At 53.0% G+C, this 20,232-nt stretch overlaps 9 protein-coding genes across 9 annotated transcripts; 5 read left to right on the top strand and 4 right to left on the bottom strand.

Annotated features, from left to right (window-relative positions):
• Positions 1–53: 53 nt before the first annotated feature.
• Positions 54–1,370, top strand: N7459_001194 (tRNA methyltransferase TRM7; the record flags this gene model as incomplete). Its single annotated transcript, XM_056940379.1, has 1 exon — positions 54–1,370. The coding sequence occupies one exon, from the start codon at positions 54–56 to the stop codon at positions 1,368–1,370; it is 1,317 nt and encodes a 438-aa protein (XP_056804659.1).
• A 331-nt stretch (positions 1,371–1,701) lies between these two features.
• Positions 1,702–4,845, bottom strand: N7459_001193 (sulfite reductase subunit alpha; the record flags this gene model as incomplete). The annotated part of the gene is made up of 1 exon (XM_056940378.1): positions 1,702–4,845. One exon carries the CDS (start codon positions 4,843–4,845, stop codon positions 1,702–1,704), a length of 3,144 nt encoding a protein of 1,047 aa, XP_056804658.1.
• Positions 4,846–5,318: 473 nt separating this feature from the next.
• N7459_001192 (acyl-CoA dehydrogenase family protein) lies at positions 5,319–6,821 on the top strand (the record flags this gene model as incomplete). Its single annotated transcript, XM_056940377.1, has 4 exons — positions 5,319–5,651; positions 5,717–5,967; positions 6,020–6,627; positions 6,688–6,821. 4 exons carry the CDS (start codon positions 5,319–5,321, stop codon positions 6,819–6,821), a joined length of 1,326 nt encoding a protein of 441 aa, XP_056804657.1.
• A 633-nt stretch (positions 6,822–7,454) lies between these two features.
• On the top strand, positions 7,455–8,255 carry N7459_001191 (uncharacterized protein; the record flags this gene model as incomplete). The annotated part of the gene is made up of 1 exon (XM_056940376.1): positions 7,455–8,255. One exon carries the CDS (start codon positions 7,455–7,457, stop codon positions 8,253–8,255), a length of 801 nt encoding a protein of 266 aa, XP_056804656.1.
• Positions 8,256–8,497: 242 nt separating this feature from the next.
• N7459_001190 (uncharacterized protein) lies at positions 8,498–9,502 on the bottom strand (the record flags this gene model as incomplete). Its single annotated transcript, XM_056940375.1, has 1 exon — positions 8,498–9,502. One exon carries the CDS (start codon positions 9,500–9,502, stop codon positions 8,498–8,500), a length of 1,005 nt encoding a protein of 334 aa, XP_056804655.1.
• A 442-nt stretch (positions 9,503–9,944) lies between these two features.
• N7459_001189 (DUF3425 domain-containing protein) lies at positions 9,945–10,990 on the top strand (the record flags this gene model as incomplete). Its single annotated transcript, XM_056940374.1, has 2 exons — positions 9,945–10,062; positions 10,119–10,990. 2 exons carry the CDS (start codon positions 9,945–9,947, stop codon positions 10,988–10,990), a joined length of 990 nt encoding a protein of 329 aa, XP_056804654.1.
• A 221-nt stretch (positions 10,991–11,211) lies between these two features.
• On the bottom strand, positions 11,212–11,703 carry N7459_001188 (uncharacterized protein; the record flags this gene model as incomplete). The annotated part of the gene is made up of 1 exon (XM_056940373.1): positions 11,212–11,703. One exon carries the CDS (start codon positions 11,701–11,703, stop codon positions 11,212–11,214), a length of 492 nt encoding a protein of 163 aa, XP_056804653.1.
• A 5,287-nt stretch (positions 11,704–16,990) lies between these two features.
• On the bottom strand, positions 16,991–17,975 carry pre9 (proteasome core particle subunit alpha 3; the record flags this gene model as incomplete). The annotated part of the gene is made up of 4 exons (XM_056940372.1): positions 16,991–17,130; positions 17,210–17,628; positions 17,705–17,889; positions 17,952–17,975. The coding sequence occupies 4 exons, from the start codon at positions 17,973–17,975 to the stop codon at positions 16,991–16,993; spliced, it is 768 nt and encodes a 255-aa protein (XP_056804652.1).
• A 78-nt stretch (positions 17,976–18,053) lies between these two features.
• Positions 18,054–20,034, top strand: N7459_001186 (uncharacterized protein; the record flags this gene model as incomplete). Its single annotated transcript, XM_056940371.1, has 3 exons — positions 18,054–18,174; positions 18,213–18,311; positions 18,365–20,034. The coding sequence occupies 3 exons, from the start codon at positions 18,054–18,056 to the stop codon at positions 20,032–20,034; spliced, it is 1,890 nt and encodes a 629-aa protein (XP_056804651.1).
• Positions 20,035–20,232: the final 198 nt, after the last annotated feature.

Genomic DNA, 20,232 nt, shown 5'->3' with positions numbered 1-20,232 from the left:
CGACGAAATTCTCAAAGGTTCCCCTTTATTCCCCAACAGACTTCCTAACCGCGATGGGAAAATCCTCCAAGGATAAGCGTGATGCCTACTACCGTCTCGCGAAGGAGCAGAACTGGCGCGCCCGCTCTGCATTCAAATTGATACAGATCGATGAGCAATTCGACCTCTTCGAACACGAGAACCCGGACAATGTGACGAGAGTGGTGGACCTTTGCGCCGCACCTGGTAGCTGGAGCCAGGTGCTCAGTCGAGTCTTGATCAAGGGCGAGAGCTTCGGGCGGAGGGCGTGGATCGACAAGAAGCGGCGGGAAAAGCAGGCCTTGCAGGAAGGCGCAGAACGCACTGCGAATAATGATGCCGAAGACGAGACAGTTGGACAGCGCGATCCAAACTCAGAACTGCAGCCTCGAAAGAACGTGAAGATTGTCTCGATTGATTTGCAACCAATGGCGCCACTTGAAGGCATCACGACTCTCAAAGCCGATATCACGCACCCCTCCACCATCCCTCTTCTTCTCCGTGCGCTGGACCCCGAAGCCTACGATCCCTCCTCAGCTTCATCTGATTCGCCCTCGCAAAGTCCTGCGGAAATGCGTCAACCTCACCCTGTCGATCTAGTCATCTCTGACGGAGCGCCGGATGTTACTGGTTTACATGACCTGGATATCTACATTCAGTCTCAGTTGCTTTATGCAGCATTGAATCTTGCCATGGGAGTTCTGCGTCCTGGTGGTAAATTTGTCGCCAAGATTTTCCGTGGCCGAGACGTTGATCTTCTCTACGCGCAACTGCGGACGGTTTTCGAGCGCGTTAGCGTCGCCAAGCCTAGGAGTAGCCGTGCTAGCAGTCTGGAAGCATTTGTGGTCTGCGAAGGGTTCATTCCTCCCGCCGAAAATGAGGGTGTTGTCGGCATGGAAGCCTTGAAGAACCCCTTCTTCGGCGGTGCTGCGGCGCCGAAGCCAATCTCGGAAGATGGCAACGTGGCGGTTGAGGTTCAGGACGAGCTCGATGAGAACGGTTTATCCCGACTATCGCTGGCAGAAACCACCAACAGCAGCAACCCACCTGCGCCCAACCACTCCACTGAAGCCCGCCACCTGTACACCTCTGCTGCACCAGCAGAGCAGCCACCGGCGCAGAAGCTTGCCAACAAGTTCTCAGTAGAGAATCGCTGGATTGCTTCATTCATCGCCTGTGGCGATCTTTCAGCTTGGGATTCAGATGCTTCCTATGCTCTTCCTCCTGATTATGTGAGTTTGGATCCGGTACAACCGCCTACTGCAGCGCCGTACCGGAGGGCCTTGGAGCTGAGGAAGGAGAGAGGAGGTGCTTACGGCAAGACTAAGCTTGGGCGTTTGAGCCGCACATGATTGGTATGCAAAGTGCCATGGAAAAAAGATACGATCAATGCATGTATAAACGACCCGGTCATGAAACACTAGAAATGATGGCGTCGGGATAGAAGCGGGAGAGCGGATACCCATACAGAATATAAAATGCAGAAATAACGAACTAAATAGATCGAACTAATTTCGTTCTTGATTCAAACACAAGTCTAACTTCATGCCATGAGTCTGGGAATGCATTGTGTGGTCTATAAACAGGGAATTTGCGCTAGGCCCAACCATAACGATCTAAAGAGAGGGAGATATAGACAAAAGGGAATTGCGAATCGTCAGCTCATATCGTGCGAACACGCATCTAGTAAACCTCCAGAACATAACGCTCCTCGTCCTTGAGCTTCTCGATCTCCTTGCGGGTGTCGACCTTTTTGCCATTGTTCTTGGCGTCGACGGCGATAGCTTCTTCCAAGACAGCGGTGACATCGGGCACGGGCCAGGTGGGACCACAGAGGTAGAAAGCGCCCTCCTCCTGCATGTACGCCTTCACGATCTCAGGCAGACTCTGGCGCATACGGTCCTGAATGTAGATCTTCTGCGGCTGGTCACGAGAAAAGGCGGCACCGAGAAGAGTGATGACACCTGCCTCTTGGTAGGCCTCCCATTCCTCGCCGTAGCAGTACTCCTCACGCTGGTGACGGGAGCCCATATACAACAGAACGGAACCGATCTCCTTGCCCTGCGCCTTTTCGAGAGCACGGTGCTGCACGAAGGCACGGAAGGGAGCAAGACCAGTACCAAGACCGGCCATGATGAGAGGCTGGGTAGACTTGGGGGGCAGCTTCATCACACTCGATTTGACGCTGACGGTGATCGGCGAGCCGGGTTGCAGCCGACTCAGGTACCGAGTGGCCAGACCGAAGCGGTCGCGGCCGTTGGGCGCAGTCCAGTTGACTGCGACAATCATCAGAGCGACAGTGTTGGGAGTCACCTTCTGGCACGAGGCAATGGAGTACTCGCGGCGTTTCAGCGGGCCAACAATGCGAATGATCTCGTGGAAGTCGGGGTGAGCAGAGGGGTACTCAAGCAGGATATCGGCAAAGGTGACAGTATCAACCTCAGCACGACGTTTGAACTCAGTAGCACCGTCGGGGCCACCGAGAGTGCGGAGGTCAGTCATCTCCTTCTCGTCGGTAGCAAATTCGGCCAGAGCCTCATAGAAGCGCTTGGGTGGGCGACCGAAGATGTCAACGTTCTGGATCAGAGCCTGGTACACAGTGCGATTCTCCAGCACGGCAGGGTCCTCGCGGCTAGGGAACTCCACAATGGCATCGGGGTTGAGTCCGTAGAACTCAATGAAGTCCATGACGTCCTTCGGGTCATTCTCAGCGTGGACACCGAGCGCCTCACCAATGTCATATTTGAGGCCAGTCTCGCCAAGATCGAATTCGATGTGGAAGATGTTACGGTCGTATGTGACTGGGGTGAGACGGCGGTTCTCTTTGACGTGCACTGTGAAAGTCTTGGTCGCGAGATCAGGACGAAGAGCATTCTTAGTACCAAAGGCTTCCTTGAAGGCCAATCCACGGGCCGCCGTCTCCCAGTCCTTGAGAAGGGTCGGGGGCTCGGCCTCATCCTTGTCAAACGGAACAAAGCTGTTGGCAGAGATGTCCTTGAGAAGCTGGGGTGCTTCACTGCCTCCCTCGGGCTCCTTCCAGGACTCAGGAACCTCTATCTGACGGAGGTTCTTGTCGAGGTCTTTGCTCACATTCTCCAGAGCTTCAGCGTTGCCCAGGATGGAAGCCAGCTTCTTCGTGGCTAGGCCTTCCTGTGACGGCAAAGCAACTCGGAGGAACGACGCTTGAAGAATAAGCGTCTCAGAGGACGACTCTTCGTTTGCCGAGGAATCGACTACAAATAGGGAGATTCCACGCTGGGCAACGGCCTGTCGGAAGGCGGCCGGTAGCTTCTTCTCCAGATCCTCGTCCTTGACACCTGAAGCATTGACGATGACCTTGGCATTGTTCTTTACGGAGGCCAACACGTCGACATTGTTAAGTAGCGCGAGGCTTCCAATGTACGAAACATCAGCAGCCGTGACTGAGTAAGGAGCATCGACGATCTTGGCGCTCTTGCGGATATCGATACGGATGGCACCACCCTGGACCAGGTTATCGTGGGTCTTGCTGGTTGTGACATTGCTGGCTGAGTCGGCTGAAAGCGTCTGGCTCAGGGTATGAGCAGCATCCTCAGAGACGGAATTGTCGACATCCCAGAAAGTGTACTCCTGGACAGTGGAAGGATCAAGCAGCTGCAGAGGCGCGGTCTCATTGGTGGCGCTGTCGACGGGGAGAATCGGCTTGTCGAAAACACGCTGGAATGCAGCGGCGATTGTGATCAAGTCCCAACGCTGGGAACGAGGGTACTTGATCTCCACACAAGCAGGGGCGTGCTCGCGATCCGTGGCAAAGGTCAGGGCAGCAAGGACGTCTTCATAGAGAGCAGAGTGAACACCCTCCTCCTGGACAGCCTGATCGTTGGCAACCTGTCCCAAGATGCCGACAGTCTTAGTAGACTGGGGAAGCACACGCAGGAACTCCTCCTCAACAAACGGGCGGTAGACACGGACGTTAACCACACCAATGTGGACACCATCCTTCGCCAGAGATCGGGCTACCTGTGCGGCCAAAGTAGCCTCAACAGTGCCAAAGGCAACCAATACGGAAGTGGCCTCCGCGTGTCCGTGGTACTCGAAAGCACCATAGTCGGTGCCAAGCTCACCATTAAGAGCCTTGAGGAGGTCGAGCATCTTTCCCTGTGCGTCGAGGTGGCGGTTGCGAGAATCATCAAGATTTTTGCGGACAGTTTCATATGTGCGAGTCAGGCCCTCCTTGTCGAGGACGTCGATGACGCGGGTGGTCTCGCGGCCAACACGCACACCATCATAGATGTGAATCGAGGGCAGCACGGAAGCCAGCAGGGTAGTGAACAAAGCCATGTGCTGGGACTCGTGAGCAGATGCACTGCCCACCAAACCCAGTCCCAGATCCTCGGCTAGAGAGAGCGCAGAGGCATAATCAGAAACCAGTCCCTCCTCGCCGGCATAATCGACAGCAGCGACATGGGCCGCCACCGGGCTTGCGATGGAGTACAGCAGTGAAAGCTGCTCCAGAGCGGAGCGCATGAATGGTAGGGTGGCTGAAGAAGCCACGATACCCTGAGGAACATGGCGCTTCTTCAGATCGAAGTCCTGGGAGAATAGATAACCCAGAGCCATGTTGCCGGCGCCCTGGCGGGTCTCCATGGTTTTGACAGCGGGAAACTCGCCATTGGCTTTGGTCTCCTGGCTCGAAGACCATTCTCGCAGAGCAGCATCGAGGTCGAAACTTTCTGGGGAGTAGGAAAAGATCTTGTCACTCAGCAGGTACGCCACCTGCTGGATCAAGGTCTGGGCCGTGACATATGTCGGGCCCGAGAGGGCGGAAAGGGCAGGATTGGCGCCCATGGTGATTTTTTTTAATTCTTGTCTGGATACCGGACACACAGCATCGATATCACAAAGGAATGGACAAGAAGATCACCACAAACAAGGGGAATGTGGAGAGGAAGAGGGGAGTCCGTGATCGGAAACCCGCTGGTATAGAAAAATCCCCAGGCATCTTGCCCCATGCGGCCTAGCGGGAATCACGCAATCACGCAATTTCTTATCGATAAACGGGTTGAGGGCGGTGGTTTGGGGCAGAAAAATCCGGATCTGGGCTGCTGACTCATTCTTCATGGCTGCCTTCACCTGCTGGTGTCAAGGCAACAAGGCACTAAGGCATGTCTCATGTGCGGAAGAACGAGCCTCGGTCAGTCAGTGACAATGCGGAGACAACAGCTGCTACACATGTACATAGCTCAACACATTGACCTCAGATGGGATGAATATTGCAGAGCATTTACTGGAATAACATATCTCATTTAAACCGTCGCAGAATGGCAACCAACTCACTGAATCCAGTCCCTTTCTCCGAGCCCCCATACTTGCGTGGGCTTCCGTCCCCGTACATTACACCCGCCCACCGCCGCTTCCAACAAGCATGTCGCAAGTTTGCCTGGGAAAACCTCATCCAGCATGCGATGGAATGGGAGAAGGCTGGCACTGTTCCGGAACATGTCTTCCAGACCTTCTGCAAACACAACATGCTGTTACCCAATATGCCCGCGCCGCTCCCCGTGGATTGGCTAAAACGACTGGGCATCAATGATATTCTGGGTGTCAGGGTTGAAGAGTGGGACTATATATATACAGGAATTTATGCTGATGAGGTGAGTCAGATCCAAGGAAATTGTCCAGATGAACTAGAGGTGTTGAACAGGAGTCCCATTGGTAGTTGGCCCGGTCAGGTCTGAGTGGTCCTGGAGGCTCTTTGAATGCCGGCTTCGCTTTTGGAATCCCGCCCATTGCCAAGTTTGGTAGCAAAGACTTGCAAGAGCGGTTTCTTCCTGCTCTCCTCACTGGCAAGAAGCGCGCCTGTATCGCTATCACAGAGCCCGAGGCTGGAAGCGACGTTGCCAACATCACCACCACCGCAACGAAAAGCTCTGATGGCCAGCACTATATACTAAATGGCAGTAAGAAATGGTGAGATACAACTTTCGGTCTTGTTTGAAATGCACAACTCACCAATTGGTAGGATCACCAACGGCATTTGGTCTGACTATGCGACCATGGCCGTGCGGACCGGGGGACCGGGACCTACTGGTCTCTCAGTCCTGGTGGTCCCTTTGAAGAACCACCCGGGTGTCTCCATGCGCCGCCTGACGGTCTCCGGTCAAAGAACTGGTGGGACTACATACATTGAACTCGACGATGTCAAGGTTCCAGCATCAAACCTAGTCGGCAAGGAAGGTGACGGTATGCGTATCATCATGACCAACTTCAACCATGAGCGCCTAGTCATTTCGGTCGGAGTCACTCGCCAGGCGCGTGTGGCTCTCTCCGCGGCTTTTGCATACTGCCTCAAACGTGAAGCCTTTGGGAAGACCCTCATGGATCAGCCCGTGGTGCGACACCGGCTTGCAAAGGCCGGGGCTGAGCTTGAGACTATGTGGGCTTGGGTTGAGCAAATCCTGTACCAGCTGTGTCACATGAGCAAGGATGAAAGTGATCGACAACTTGGAGGCTTGACGGCTTTGGCAAAGGCCAAATCAGCAATGGTCCTGAATGAGTGTGCTCAAGTCGCGGTGCTTTTGTTTGGTGGCAATGGTTTTACCCAGACTGGTCAGGGGGAACTCGTGGAAGGTAGGCCCATATCTTCTGCTACTATTGCATGAGGCTTGACTGACATGTCTGTTTACCCAGCGATCCTCCGTGATGTTCCTGGCGCACGAATTCCTGGGGGTTCCGAAGATGTTTTGCTCGACTTATCTGTGCGTCAATTGGTCAAGATATATCAAGCCCAGGAAAAGAAACTCGCTCAGAACTCCAAGATTTAAGTTCACTCTAGACCAAGAATTCCAGCTTCTGGTACGACTGCAATAGAAATTTCAGGAAGCATATTTAAGGCCATCTTGTGGGTATCCAAGCTATATCAAGCACCCAATTTGGATTCGATAGGCCGGCGTCCGGATGAATCCACCATGAGACTCAAGGGCAATGCTAGTTGGTCTGGCACTAGGTTAGCTTCTGTAGCGCTTCCTGACCAAGTGATTTGGACCAGTCAAGATCCCATTCTTAGACCAACACCTAGGTGTACTTTAATATTCATACTTGTAGCTCCCATAATTCCTCTTTGATCCTAGTCATCCTTTTTAGGTATTCCTCGAAAGAGATGTAGGGAATATTTATCTTTATATCCAGACAATTTGTATAAACACCAACTCTGAGCAGAGTCTCAGGGCAGCCCCACACCTCATAAATTTGTATACGGCTAAATTTCCCCTTTCTTGCTATTAGCATCCAGATGAGCTTCGATACGCTCGAGGGAGTCGTATAGATCGGGCGGGTGTATATCCTTGTTTGGTTTAGCGTGGTGATTAGTGTGGCTACCGTGGGCGCGGATGACGACAGAAGAGACCTTCACTTTGTACCTGCGCAACGGGGCTACATTCCCTGAGTTAAAACCAAGCATGGCCAATGTCGCATTGATTGGGTCTACAGGCATGGTGGTAAGCTTTTCTTTCTCCCTTTCCCATCTGAAACATGCCCTGAATCTCCATATCAACAACAATCCTCCCGCTCACGCTCCAATCTCTTCACCATGGCAGGGATCCCACATCCTCACCAGCCTCTTATCGAACCCGAGTATCAGCCGTGTCGATACAATCTCCCGTCGAACTCCACAAGCAGCGCTGGCCGCCCCGCAGACCAAACTTACCACCTTTGTCTCCGACAACACCGAGTCCTGGGCCGGACAGCTCTCGGCTCTCACTCCCACACCGGATATCTTCCTGTCTTCATTCGGAACCACTAGGGCAGCAGCTGGTGGCTTTGAAAACCAGCATAAAATTGAGCATGGTCTGAACGTTGAGCTGGCGCGTGCCGCGCACGAGGCCGGTACCAAGGTCTACGTTCTGATCTCCAGCAGCGGCGCCAACAAGACCTCCTCAATTCCCTACTCACGCATGAAGGGCGAGATTGAGGAGGATGTGAAAGCGATTGGCTTTGAGCGCACGGTCATTTTGCGCCCTGGTTTGATTTCTGGCACACGCGAGGAGAGTCGCCCTGTGGAAGCAACCATTCGCTTCATTGCGGGATGGGCTGGCAAACTACACTCGGGTCTGAAGGATGGATGGTCACAAGATGCTGATGTCATCGCAAAAGCCGCGGTCACTGCTGGGTTGAAGGCGCTCGCAGGTGATGTTCCTGCTGGCAGCGAGACGGTCTGGACCATCGAAGGCCGAGGCATCATTGACCTCGCCAAGGAATAACTGACGGTTTCAACCTGGTGCTTCCCGCAGATTCACATTATGTTACGATCCAGGATCTCGGGCGTTCGATGCTACGTTTACGCTACTTATTACTGTTGTGATTTCAGCCAAAATATCGGCCATGCTACTAGCGGCGATGGAAACGTGGAGTATTAGAACTCAAGCAATGCGATTATATTCAACATGCATGACTCACACCTGCCCAAGCTATTCACACTCAAATCCAGTCACAATGAAACGACTCACTCATCATCTGTCAGTCCTATCATCTCCAGCGAGTCCTTCCAAAGCCGAGCCTCTGCTTCCGGGCTATATGTGTGGCTTGCAGTCTTTCCAGAGAATGGAATGCCATCATCTTCGCCGCGCTCAGCTTCTGCACAATTATCGAGGTAGAGGCCACCTTTTCCTTCCATCTCCTTGGAAAGTGCAGCCCATAGAGTGGTCGCTGCACCCTGTTCAGGACTCTTCTGCAACTTCAACATCATCTCGTTCTGCATCATGCCTCCGACCTCTTCCGAGGGCAAATGTTGAAGCAGTCCGGTAGCAATGAGACCGGGATGCAGACTATTAGCATGCAGTCCACGAGATCCATAGCGACGCTCAATCTCGTTGGCCATATAGTTGCTTGCAATCTTGGACTGCGCATATGCTCCCCAAGGGTTGTATCCACCCTTCTGATAGTGGTAGTTGTCTGCGTCATTGAGGACACCGACTCGGTGAGCGGCGGCCGACACCACCACAACTCGGGACGCGAAATCCGCGGAGGAACCAGCCAACAGGGCGGGCTTGAGCAGGTTGAAGAACAAGAAATGGGACAGGTGGTTGGTTGAAAATTGCATCTCGTGGCCGAGCTCCGTAAGCTTGCGCTCCTGGATTGCCATGACGCCGGCATTGTTGACGAGGATGGTGATCTGGTCCGTCTTCGCGAGGATGGCATTGGCAGCGGTGCGTACACTTGCCAGAGAAGACTGGTCCATTTGGACAAGCTCCATGCGGCTGGGGTCGAAGAAATCTCCCAATGCATTCTTGGCCTTGGTTACGTCCCGGGCTGTCAGGAAAAAGCGCGCCCCGGTGGCTTCGAGGGCCCGGACTGTCTCGATGCCGATGCCAGATGAGACTCCAGTGATGACGATGACCTTGCCAGCGAGTTTGCCTTCCATGCCCTCGTCTTTGACAATCTGCATGGCGGTAGGTCGGGCATCACCGAGGCCTTGAGGGTTGGCATGAGCTGCAGCGTAGCGAGACATGGTTGTAGTCAATATAGGATATTGTATAGAAAGACGAAAGTGAAAATAATGAAGCCTTTGAGAAATGTGAAGTTCTTGAGATTCTGTCTTGTTCTGAATGCTAGAAAGCGGCATGTCCAGTGTCTTTATATACCTTTTCCTCGCCGTCGTCTGGTTCAATGGACGTTCGACCTGGCTGACTTCTTTACTAAATTTGGTAACCTCCACCCGCGGTGCTCAACTTGGTGTCATCGAGTATCCCAAGTACTAAGTGTAGAAGTGTACAGACCGATTCGCCCCCATTCGGCTGCGCCGACTCCTTGACTCCGCCGGCTGACGCCTTTTACCATATGTGGACTAGCCCATCCCGCAATCTACTCGGTCTGACTCCCAGCGACCACTTTCTTGCGCGGGTGATGGACTTTCCTCCAACACAGTTTTCACCTCATCTACTCAAGAGCTCATGACCAACTCCAGCTCCACTATGGCGGCGCAGCACAGAGGTGCCGACCCGCTCGCCGAGGCTGACGAAAGAAGGCTGCGGAAGAGAGCCCAGAACCGACTGAATCAAAGGGCGCGCAGTAAGTCGAGTCGGTCGCCTTCCCTCTCGGTCGCGCATACTGAATAATATGTGCAGGGATGCGTCTACAAGGACCGAAAAGTCAAGAAAAGACGGCGCGCAACCCGTTCCAGGTGCATCGCTGGCGGTTAGACCTGGATGAGGCTCCACTCGCTCTCACCAAACCAAAGCAGTCTGACAACTTCTCACACCATAATCAACATTTCTCGGAGAGCCACAGCAGCTCGAATGACTTCGTATCCGAACTCGAGTCGGACAGCCCGTTTGTGTTAGCGTCGGAGTCGACCTGCAAGGGATCGTACCGCTTGGCCATTCCCCCATCTCTCAACCAACTCCTTAGTCTAATCCAGTTCAATGTCTTCCGGGGCCTCTACACCAACAAAATTGCACTGGGTCGTCGCGCAGTCGCCTGGTCCCCCGGTCGCGAGCCTGAGGCATTCGATGTATCGTTCCCTGCGTCCTCAGTGTTGCTACCCATCGCCCCGGGGCTTCCTGGCAGTCTGGACCCAACCCAATCGCAGAGGAGTCAAGTCCATTCCGCATGGATCAACATGCTACCGTTCCCTAAAATGCGGGAGAATATGATTCGCTGGGAATCTTCGTTTGATCACTCCGAGTTTGCGAACGATATCATCGGCAACATCCTCGACCCGGTCCTGTTTTTTTCACAGCCAGTCGCTCTGGCCTCCGCAGGGCCAATGGCTCAGCGTCGTCTGATTATGTCTGGCACCGATGACGAGCTGACTGCCGATCGGAACGGGCTTATCATATGGGGAGAACCCTATAGTCCAGATAGCTGGGAGGTCACACCGGGCTTCTTGCGGAAGTGGGCCTGGGTTATGGAGGGATGCGAGGAATTAATCGAGTCCAGTAATCGATGGAGACGGATCCGGGGAGAAGATCCGCTACGATTTTCTTTGTCTACATGAAAGAAATATATGCCGGATAGTGATTGCATTGGAGGGTAGTCTGGAGTTGATACTGGTTTGGCGCTAGGGCTTCGAATATACATAAATTGGGCCTATTATCAAGTAATATTCCCTGGAGACAAGACAATAAAGAATCCTGATCATGTTTAATACAAGAGCCACTCTCGAAAACTCGACTCCGAGTGTGAAGGCCATCAATTGACAGTAGAAACATACATGGCTTAACGATACGAAACATGCGTCCCATCCTCCTTCACATGTATCGATCTGTTCTTCTTCGGGATTCCTCTCGCACTCGACGCCTCTCGGTCGGCATTTCGAGCAGCGCCACCCTCCTGCGGGCCTCTCCATGCACTGACATCCTGGTTGGCGGGGCTCACATTCAGCGGATTGCCCTCTTTACCCGCGCTCTGCTGCTCCTTCCGCGTCGCTTCCAGCTCGCTTTCGGGGGCAGTATTGTGTGGATCGTACGCAGTGGGATGTTGGGCAACCTCGTTGTCAGTCCCGGACTTGGTAACCTCCGACCGTTCGGGATTCAATGATTCACGGTCATTGACGTCGTTGTGTTGGGTGGCTTCTTTCCGGCGATAGGGCGCTGCGGTGAAAGGACGTGCAGTTGCTGGTAGAAGCGAGGCAGAGATTCTGTCTGCGGGATACGACTTGAAAGCTGCTCTGTTGGCCTGTTGGCCGGTGGAGATGAGGCTCTTCCACATTGTATAGAAGGCACGATGTCCTGATATCCGGGAAAATAGTCTTTGTGGCGGTAGATTGGCTTGCGCAAGAAGCTATGTGTAGATGAAAAAGATGGTAGAGTATTTCAGAGACGGCTAATGATCCTGGAGTCCCAATTTGACTTGGCAAAATGACATTTCATCGCGGTCCAATGCCCTGTTCTGCTCGCCGTGGGAGAAATCATGCTGACGTCATGATTCTCGCTAGCCGCATTTGGTAATGAGCTTGGGGGGCGAAGTAGTGAGTTGGAGATTGACGATGCGCAATGGGAATAGCATTGCGATCAGCCTACATGCAGTAATTCACGTCGGGAAACATCCTCAAGTCACATAACTAGGGTAACCCACCATGCGAAGTTGGCCACGTCAACAAGCCCAGTACAGCGTCTAATCAGGGTCTGATCTTGGTCTAATCTCAACGGGCAGCATAATGATTTTGTGGAGGGATCATTGCTTTTCCACGGATCGAGCAACGATGCTGAATACTAACTACCTTCGATGCGCCATTGATGGCAAGTCCAATCCGACGAAGCTAGGGCCACTCGGGTAGATCCTCGCATCGTGATTAGGACACCGAGCCGGCTTGCTGGGATATATCCCCGGGTGCCTAAATCAATCTCAATTAAGCAAGTGCCATGATGATCCTATGAGAATATCCCGAAAATGGATCAACATGAGGGTACGTTTCTGCCAGATTCACACATGTGCACAGACGGCATTCGCGCTGATGGACGCCCGCATAGTGGAGAGAAAGGCACCTGGTACTACGCAGATGCGATGGACTGCGCCGAGGCAGTCCCAATCGACCAATTAATCACCGGGGCTTGGGCGTCCTCGGCGTAAGTGACGATAATATGCACCCAGCATGTTCGTACATGATGGGTGGGGAAATGTCTTGCGAGCTGCACTAGCTGCATATGACCGGCATTCTCGACAGAGTCTCTCATTGGACGTCACGTTCGGCTGCAAGTGAGAATTCCTGCCTCAGCCGGCCAATCTGGATGCGTTAACCCCATCTTGGGGCGGTGGCCCTCTTGTTTTCGAACTCCAAAGCTCACGGAGGCGTCCACCATTTGTCGCCCGGTAGAGGTACGCGTGGAGAGCGCGGGAGCCTCCGTTGACTTTAAGATCACGGGATCAAACGAGCCCAGCAGAGTGGGAGCGTGTATGCGGGTCTGAGAATCCAATTTCAACGTTGTAACACAGATGACCAAAGTCCATGCCCTCAAAATCAGCCTGTGATGGCACTGACTCAGGCTGGAATGGTCTGTAAATCCCTCCAGCAACCTTGCGTGTTGGGCAGGAATCACATCCACGCTTCTCTGCCTCGATTTCGAGTCTGATCCTTGCCCAGCACAGGTCGGCTGTGCCTTCAAGGATGGTAAAGGCACTGCTCTTCCGGCGGTAAGACGGGGAGAGAGGCAAATGGGCGGGGGGCTTGGAAAGCTGATTCGAGGGTTTCCAGGACTCATGCAACTCATGCAACCCGTATGCCGCGGACAAATGAATGAGTCCTTCCTTAGATTGCGTTCTTTTGAGGCTGCTGGCCGCCATTCAGGGATGCCGGTTGCCAACTCAACACGCCCACCATGGATCATCTTCCTGGGCCCAGGCAGGTAGACGTAATGAGAGCGACCGCCGCCGACGATCGTGCGTTGTGTTGAGGGGGTAGCCACCCCCCTTCAGTGGATCGAGGAGAGAGGGCAAATGCAGCCACTTCCAGCTTGAACCGAGAAAAGCAACGCTCCTGCACCATTTCTTTATGACAAGGATGGGAGCCTGAATATCGTGTGGAGCATCCGCACGATCCATAGACGTTACGCTCTTCGACCCACGGCGTCTCTAGCCAGCCCTCGCTACCAGAAATCAGCGTACTGGGCCAGAAGAAAGGCGCCACGTCAGACTCCGAGCTTTGGTGCAGGTGCATGAGGTCCAGTGGCAGATGGAAGGTGTCACGGTTCGTTTCTGCGACGGGTGCCGCACGGCATCCAGGCCCTATCATTATTTCTTTTTCACCCAAAGGAGCAAATGACCGACGATGAACCATACACATGAGCGGGGGCAAATGCAGGATTCCAGCTCTGCAGGCGTGAAAGATCAGCTGAACGACAATGGATCTGTCCCCCGTCCCGGGCCCGGGTGGTAAATGCGTCGAACAACGAAAAACCCAATTCCGTGGCCCGTGTCCCTGAGTGTAGAGGGTACCAATAATAGAGCCTCAGTGACGCGAGTTGTTGCCACCCGGGCGAGGGACTATTGGCTGAGAAAGTCAGAGCGGAAAGATGCGGCAGGCGTGGAACGAGAACCAAGTCTCAATTCTGATATCCTTGCACAGCAAGGCTCGGCAAGAAACGATGAGAAGGCAGACACTAGATTGGGTCGTAACAACGTCTTGAGAGGACCATGTCCACTCCACTCTGCCGTTATGGCCCAATGTAGGAAACGTAATGGCGGCGTCGAGGGGTCTAGGACCCAGGAAATGATTGTTCCAATGTGCATGTGCATGCAATCACACAGACGGCAACTCGGCAACTCCGAATGGGATATTCTGTGGACAAAAAACGACCTCGGGTGGACGGCTCATGAGACAGCAGTATACTGGGCCAATCAAGCGCTCTAATATCAGGCAAAAAGGGTGGGATGGTAGTAAATGCCACTGTGGTGGAGTCACAGGGGGCGGGCAGAGTTTTGTCACAGTCGGAAAAGGCAAGCATGTTTCTTTTGCTTGGAAACAAGGTTATCCCTGAATAGGTGAGTATGATAACTGCATCAAGGTGACAGCTGGCAGAGTCCAAGAGCAACTCAATCATGCAGGATCGACTATGCGGAACGCAATAGCATCACAGGAGTCTGACTCCATGCGAACGCCATGCACATGAAGGCGGGGAAATGAGATTTGTCGATGGCATAGTTGCAGTAGTCGAGACCGGAAAATGGAGAGCCGCAGCCATGGATTGAGGGATTTTCCAGTCTTCGTACATCATCATGGGGACAGGAAGTTGCCACGGAGAAGAGGTGCATGCAGCCATGAAGCAACGGTTCATCCTTGGTGTGGCTCCATTCGAGATACCTTGGGCATCGTACAGTCTCCACTATCCGAGGAACCGCTGACAGCCAACCGGTTCAAGCTCAACCAGGTTATGAGGTGAAATCTGATGAATGGGAGATACGGACGATAAGCCGTCCCGCACCGGTCAGCGTCGATCAGCAAGAGAACGACACGGATCTTGGAGAACCAGGCGGTGTCATGGAAATGTTGACCGAAACATAAATAGGACAACCATATCCCTCTGAAAGACCGTAGAGTTCGAAATCATCCTTCAGGTTTCAAAGTCAGAGCCGATAATCAGCAACTCAGGTCCATAGATCTTGCTCCTGGAAGCTTTTCTTTTTCTTGTCCTTTCTTCAGGCTTCTTTTCGATCCTCCTGGGCCTCGCAAGGAGAAAAAAAAAAAGAAGACCTTGAACCAGAAACGTCAACAGTTAGCCTATCAAATCTGGCAAGTGAGCTTGGACAATTAGGCAAGAGCCAATCGTGTACCCCTATCTATTCTGAAACAAACCCCGAGCCCCAAGAGCAAGTGAGTTTGATCCCACCTTTGGATGGAGTTGCACTAACGCTTCCGACAGGCATGTGTTTTTACAACCAGAAGCGATTCTCGTGTGGAGACTGGAGCTGGACCAGCTTTGCTCACCGATGCAATTACGAATACCGCACTGGAGAAACATGCGGTATGCGACTCGTCAACATAACCGAGAACGAGAGCAGCAAATGCCGCCTCTGTGAGAAGATTGAGACCAAATATCGGCGGCGAAGCGCCGAGGTCGATCGACTCGAGCGATGGAAGCGCGAGGGGGCCACTTTGGTAGCCTCCATGGACCGGTCCCGAAAGCTCATTATGGACCTTGACAAAGAAATTTGCGTCTTGCAACGGGAGCGCGAGGACCGACGGAATACACTCCTCAGATAGAACCAGGGCTTGAAGTGGCAAAATTGGCAGTTTTCATTGAGCGAACAGCGAGTGTATTGATTGGACTGTCATTCTCGTGTTTGGTTTTTTGCTTTTTCGGTTCATTTCATCGGTTGTTGGATTGTTCGGGGCGTTTCATGTTTCACCACACACACAGAGAGTACATAGCCTGTGACATCAAGTCTGAATCGAGTTTCTGCAGCGTGATGACCAGCATGACCCCCAGATGCCTGAAGAATCTGATAGTGGAATTGCTCATTGGCTGACCTTCGGGATTCGTCCGTCTCTATAGGCTGCCAACGTCCGATTGGTATAGCAATGGGGCCTAGTCATGTCACAAGCGCCCTGTCCTCCTGGCTCAGCGGTTCGCTGAGACGGCCCGAGTCTCATAGGGACCGAAGAGGGGCATCTGCTGCAGATGCCCGAGCAGAAAGCCCAAGGGGGCCTGGAGAAGAGGAAATGGTAGCCATTCGATCTGAGAAAATCGTCGGAAACGTTCCAATGGTGTCGACATGAAGGACGCGGATCCCCGTGGACAGTGAAACCCCTCCTTCCTCGATGTCACGTGTGGTGTATGGTATGGTGCTTATGTAACGTGGCGCTGATGCCCCCTGGGGCCTTCTTGCGAAGGGCCATACGGGGCAAAATAGATGGAATCAAGCTCGTCAAGTTCTGGTTTACCTAGTGTGTCAACACATGTGGCTGAAATTTCTCCTCCCTAGATTTGTGCTGGTGAGACATGACTGCAACAACAAGGAGATCATGGGTGGAGATGTACCCTCACCGCTATAATCAAGTCGCTGTGATCAACTTGCACAACTGCAATTCAGATCTCGCGAGGGGTTGCCTCGGATGTTTCACGTAATGGCGAAACTCGACTGCTGTGGGCTGGCCAAGTGATAAGACACCCGCTATTGCTCTGCTGGACTCCGGTGGCTGGGTTGCAGGGGATAGGGAGGTGACCCGGGGAATATATATCATGACGCCGAGCTTAAGTACCGTGTGCGATTCACCTTCCAAGGTCCAGTACCCCAGAGACCCAAGCCATTCACAGAACGCCAGACTACGTGTACTGGTCTGTTGACGCAACAGACATCGTCAACAGCAAATGCATCATCAGCAACCTGAAGACTCATTCGCTGGGTGTATTGCCACGTCACAAGATGAACAGCACGGTGATGCAGCCGTCAGCAAAATCCATCTGCTCATACGTAGCCAAAACTCTTGAAGAGAAGACTTAGATGTAGAAGTGCAGGTCTTGATTTCCAAGTAGCTCAAACACAAGGCGAAGGTATTAATCTATTTTATCTCACCGGCCTCAGGCTCGTCGTCGACCTTAGCCAGCCCTTGCTCCTGTAGGAGGGCATCAATCTCATCCGCACTCCATAGGTGGTGGTAGATCTTTCCATCCTTGGTCTTGCCCACTGTTGCAAACTCGACTATAAGAGAGAAATGACTGGTCAGCACCATAGGGTTCCAAGGTGATCAAGATGAGCCACGCAAATCTGGAGGACTCACTCTTCTCGCTGCTCAGCTTTGTGGAGTCCATCGTCTTGCTCAGGACCTTGACAGCCATGGCGCAGGCCTCCTGCAGCGTGGAATCCTCCTTGTAGTCTTGCTTGAGCAGGCTCTGTGCGCTGGCGTTGTTCGCACCAACGCTAGTAGCCTTCCACCCGCCGTAATTCCCACTCGGGTTACTCTGGTACAGCTGGAACTGACGGAGGTGATCCCATCCAGCATAGATGAACGACACACCAAACGGGCGGAGACCGCCGTGCTGGGTATATCCTTGCTTCAAGTCACACAGTCGGCGCACAAGCTGTTCGCAAGGGATGTCTTCATTGTAGGTGAGGAGGTAGCGCTGGGCGTTTTGACGGGCGTAGTTGATCAGGATGTTAGCATCGGCGTTCATACCAGCCACTGCGCAAATCATGTTACTGCCTAAGGTTAGCTCGACATCGTTCCCAAACCAGATGGAACCAAGAATGGTCCAACGGAGAGACCTCGACATACTCGTTGATCGTGTAAAGCTTCTCGGCGGAGGTATCCTGCTCCAGCAGCTTGCTGGTCACCTTCCTCTCCGCAGCGAGGACAATTCCATCCTTGGCTAGAATACCAAGGGCTGTACCGGCGTGAGAGATGGCCTCGAGAGCATATTCGACCTGATACAGGCGCCCTTCGGGGGAGAAAATGGTAGTCTACCCGGCAGCGTCATAGGTTAGCGATAGCTGCACCGACACAGTAACGGGGCTCAACTAACCCGTGAATCATATCGCCGAGACATGTTGCATGAGAATAGAAGACACAGCAAAGACCTAGTGCCGTCGTATAGAAATTGGCAGATCGGGGAAGCAAGAAGGGGATGAGGGAGGTCGGAACTGAAGATGAGCTCCAGGAAGTTCCAGGCAACTCGCCCTGGCGCGTCCTCTGTCATCCGCCAAGCTCGGACCACCTCACCACACCAAAGCTTCGTCGCGGCTCTCGTTCCGACATTGGCAGCGGCGCACAATTTTTCTTCCAGTGATATTCGCCAGATTTCTTGTCACTGAGATGCTCAAGTCGACATACACCCCTCCACCCCCTTTGCCCCCGGGTTGGTCGGAGCACCGAGCGCCGACTGGTTCGTTTGCACCTCGCTCATCTTGAAAGATCTCTCTAATTGTGAACTTCCAGGTCATTTGTACTATTATAACTCAGCCACAAAGCAATCGACATATACAAGACCTCTAGTGCAAGCCCCTCAACAAGTGCCGACCGCTTCAGACTCATCCCAGACACCTGCGTTCTATTCTCCTGAAACACTCCCACCCTTTTCATCTACACCATATGGACCGCCGGGATACGGCCCAGGGGCAGGGCAGCATGGTCACGAGAACCAGCATAGCCGTGGCCGTGGCAGCTTTCGGGGTGGAAGAGGATATCACGACCGCGGGCGCCGGGAGCCGCAAGACAGGCCAAAATCAAAGCATGCCATACCTAATTGCGCGCCTTGGGTTCTTGTGAAGACGAAGCTTGGAAGACGATTCGTTCATAACACCGAGACGAATGAGAGTTTCTGGAAGATTCCACAGGAGTTGTTAAAGGGCGTCACCGAATACGATCGCCTAGAACGTGAGAAGAAAGAGAGGATAGAGCGCGGCGAGGAGCCAGAGGAATCCCGTAAAGAAGCCTATCCCGAAAAGCCAGTGTCGCCCGACACTCACGAGGAGGCCCCAAGAATCGAAGATCGCCCAGCGATCCCAGAAGGGGAAGCAGCGGAAGACAGTGATGAGTACGAGGAGGTGGAAGTTACCGACACAGAGGGAGAGGAAGAAGAGGATCAGCCATCCAAGCGCGCGCGAACCGAAAGCGAAGGCGCGCCGAACCAGGCTGTTGAATTTACTGAGGAGGATATGGCTTACCAGCTCGAGGCCATGGGCGAAGACTATGGTCTGGACCCGGGTGAATACGGCGAACCTGGAGATGAGGACTGGGAAGAGGCGCAAGGTCTGCCATTGACTGAGGCTGATGCCGAAGCACTCTTCCGTGACCTGCTCGATGACTATAACATTAATCCGTTCACAACATGGGAAAACATCATCGAGGAAGGTCGCATCATTGAGGATTCACGATATACCGCACCTACGAACATGAAGATCCGACGCGAAATTTTCTCCAACTGGAGCAAAGACCGGATCAAGACGGTTCAGGAGCAGAAGGAGAAGCAGGAGAAGCAAGACCCTCGAATCAAGTACCTGGCATTCCTTCAGGAATATGCAACACCTAAGCTCTACTGGCCCGAGTTCAAGCGCAAATATCGAAAGGAGCCAGAAATGAAGGCCTCACAACTATCGGACAAGGATCGAGAGAAGTTCTATCGTGACTACATCTCGCGACTCAAGCTTCCTGAAAGCTCGCGAAAGTCAGACCTGACGGCTCTGCTCAAATCAGTACCATTGCATGCTCTAAATCGCTCATCCCACCTGGAATCTCTTCCAACTTTGATAATTACCGACATTCGGTACATTGCGTTGCCTGGGAAGGTGCGAGATCCCTTGATCGAGACGTACATATCCACATTACCTCCAGCGCCGGAGGCGCAAATGACTGCCGAGCAGCAGGAAGAACACGGCCGGAAACAACGGGAGCGCGAGAAGCGCGAAAAGGCTTTGTTGGAACGAGAGAAGCGGGTGGAAGACGACAAGCGAAGACAACGCGGTGAACTGATCCGTGGTAAACATCTCCTGCGAGAAGGCGAGGCTGAAATTGCAGAAGCCATGAAAGTTAACCGAGATGGCCTGCGGACCTACATGGATATCGATGAATCGCCGACAGGTGGAGAGCAAGAGAAGGCGAGCCAATGATCTACCCAATATAAGGATAGCCAGGATTCATACTACCAAGTATGATTCCGTACTTCCAAGGTTGCATTTGGACTCTTTTCTCCATTCAACGGACGCGTAAAATAGATACTTTTATTTTCAAATAAATGCCGTTCAATTTCTGAGGGTATCACTGCAAATCAGAGGAAGCCCAACTCCCTTGGTATAGAGACCAACATT

Source organism: Penicillium hispanicum, assembly GCF_028827665.1.
Source record: "Penicillium hispanicum strain IBT 35686 chromosome Unknown utg000001l_segment0_segment0, whole genome shotgun sequence".
NCBI classification, from domain to species: Eukaryota; Fungi; Ascomycota; class Eurotiomycetes; order Eurotiales; family Aspergillaceae; genus Penicillium; species Penicillium hispanicum.
This window is presented reverse-complemented; position numbering and strand designations above follow the sequence as displayed.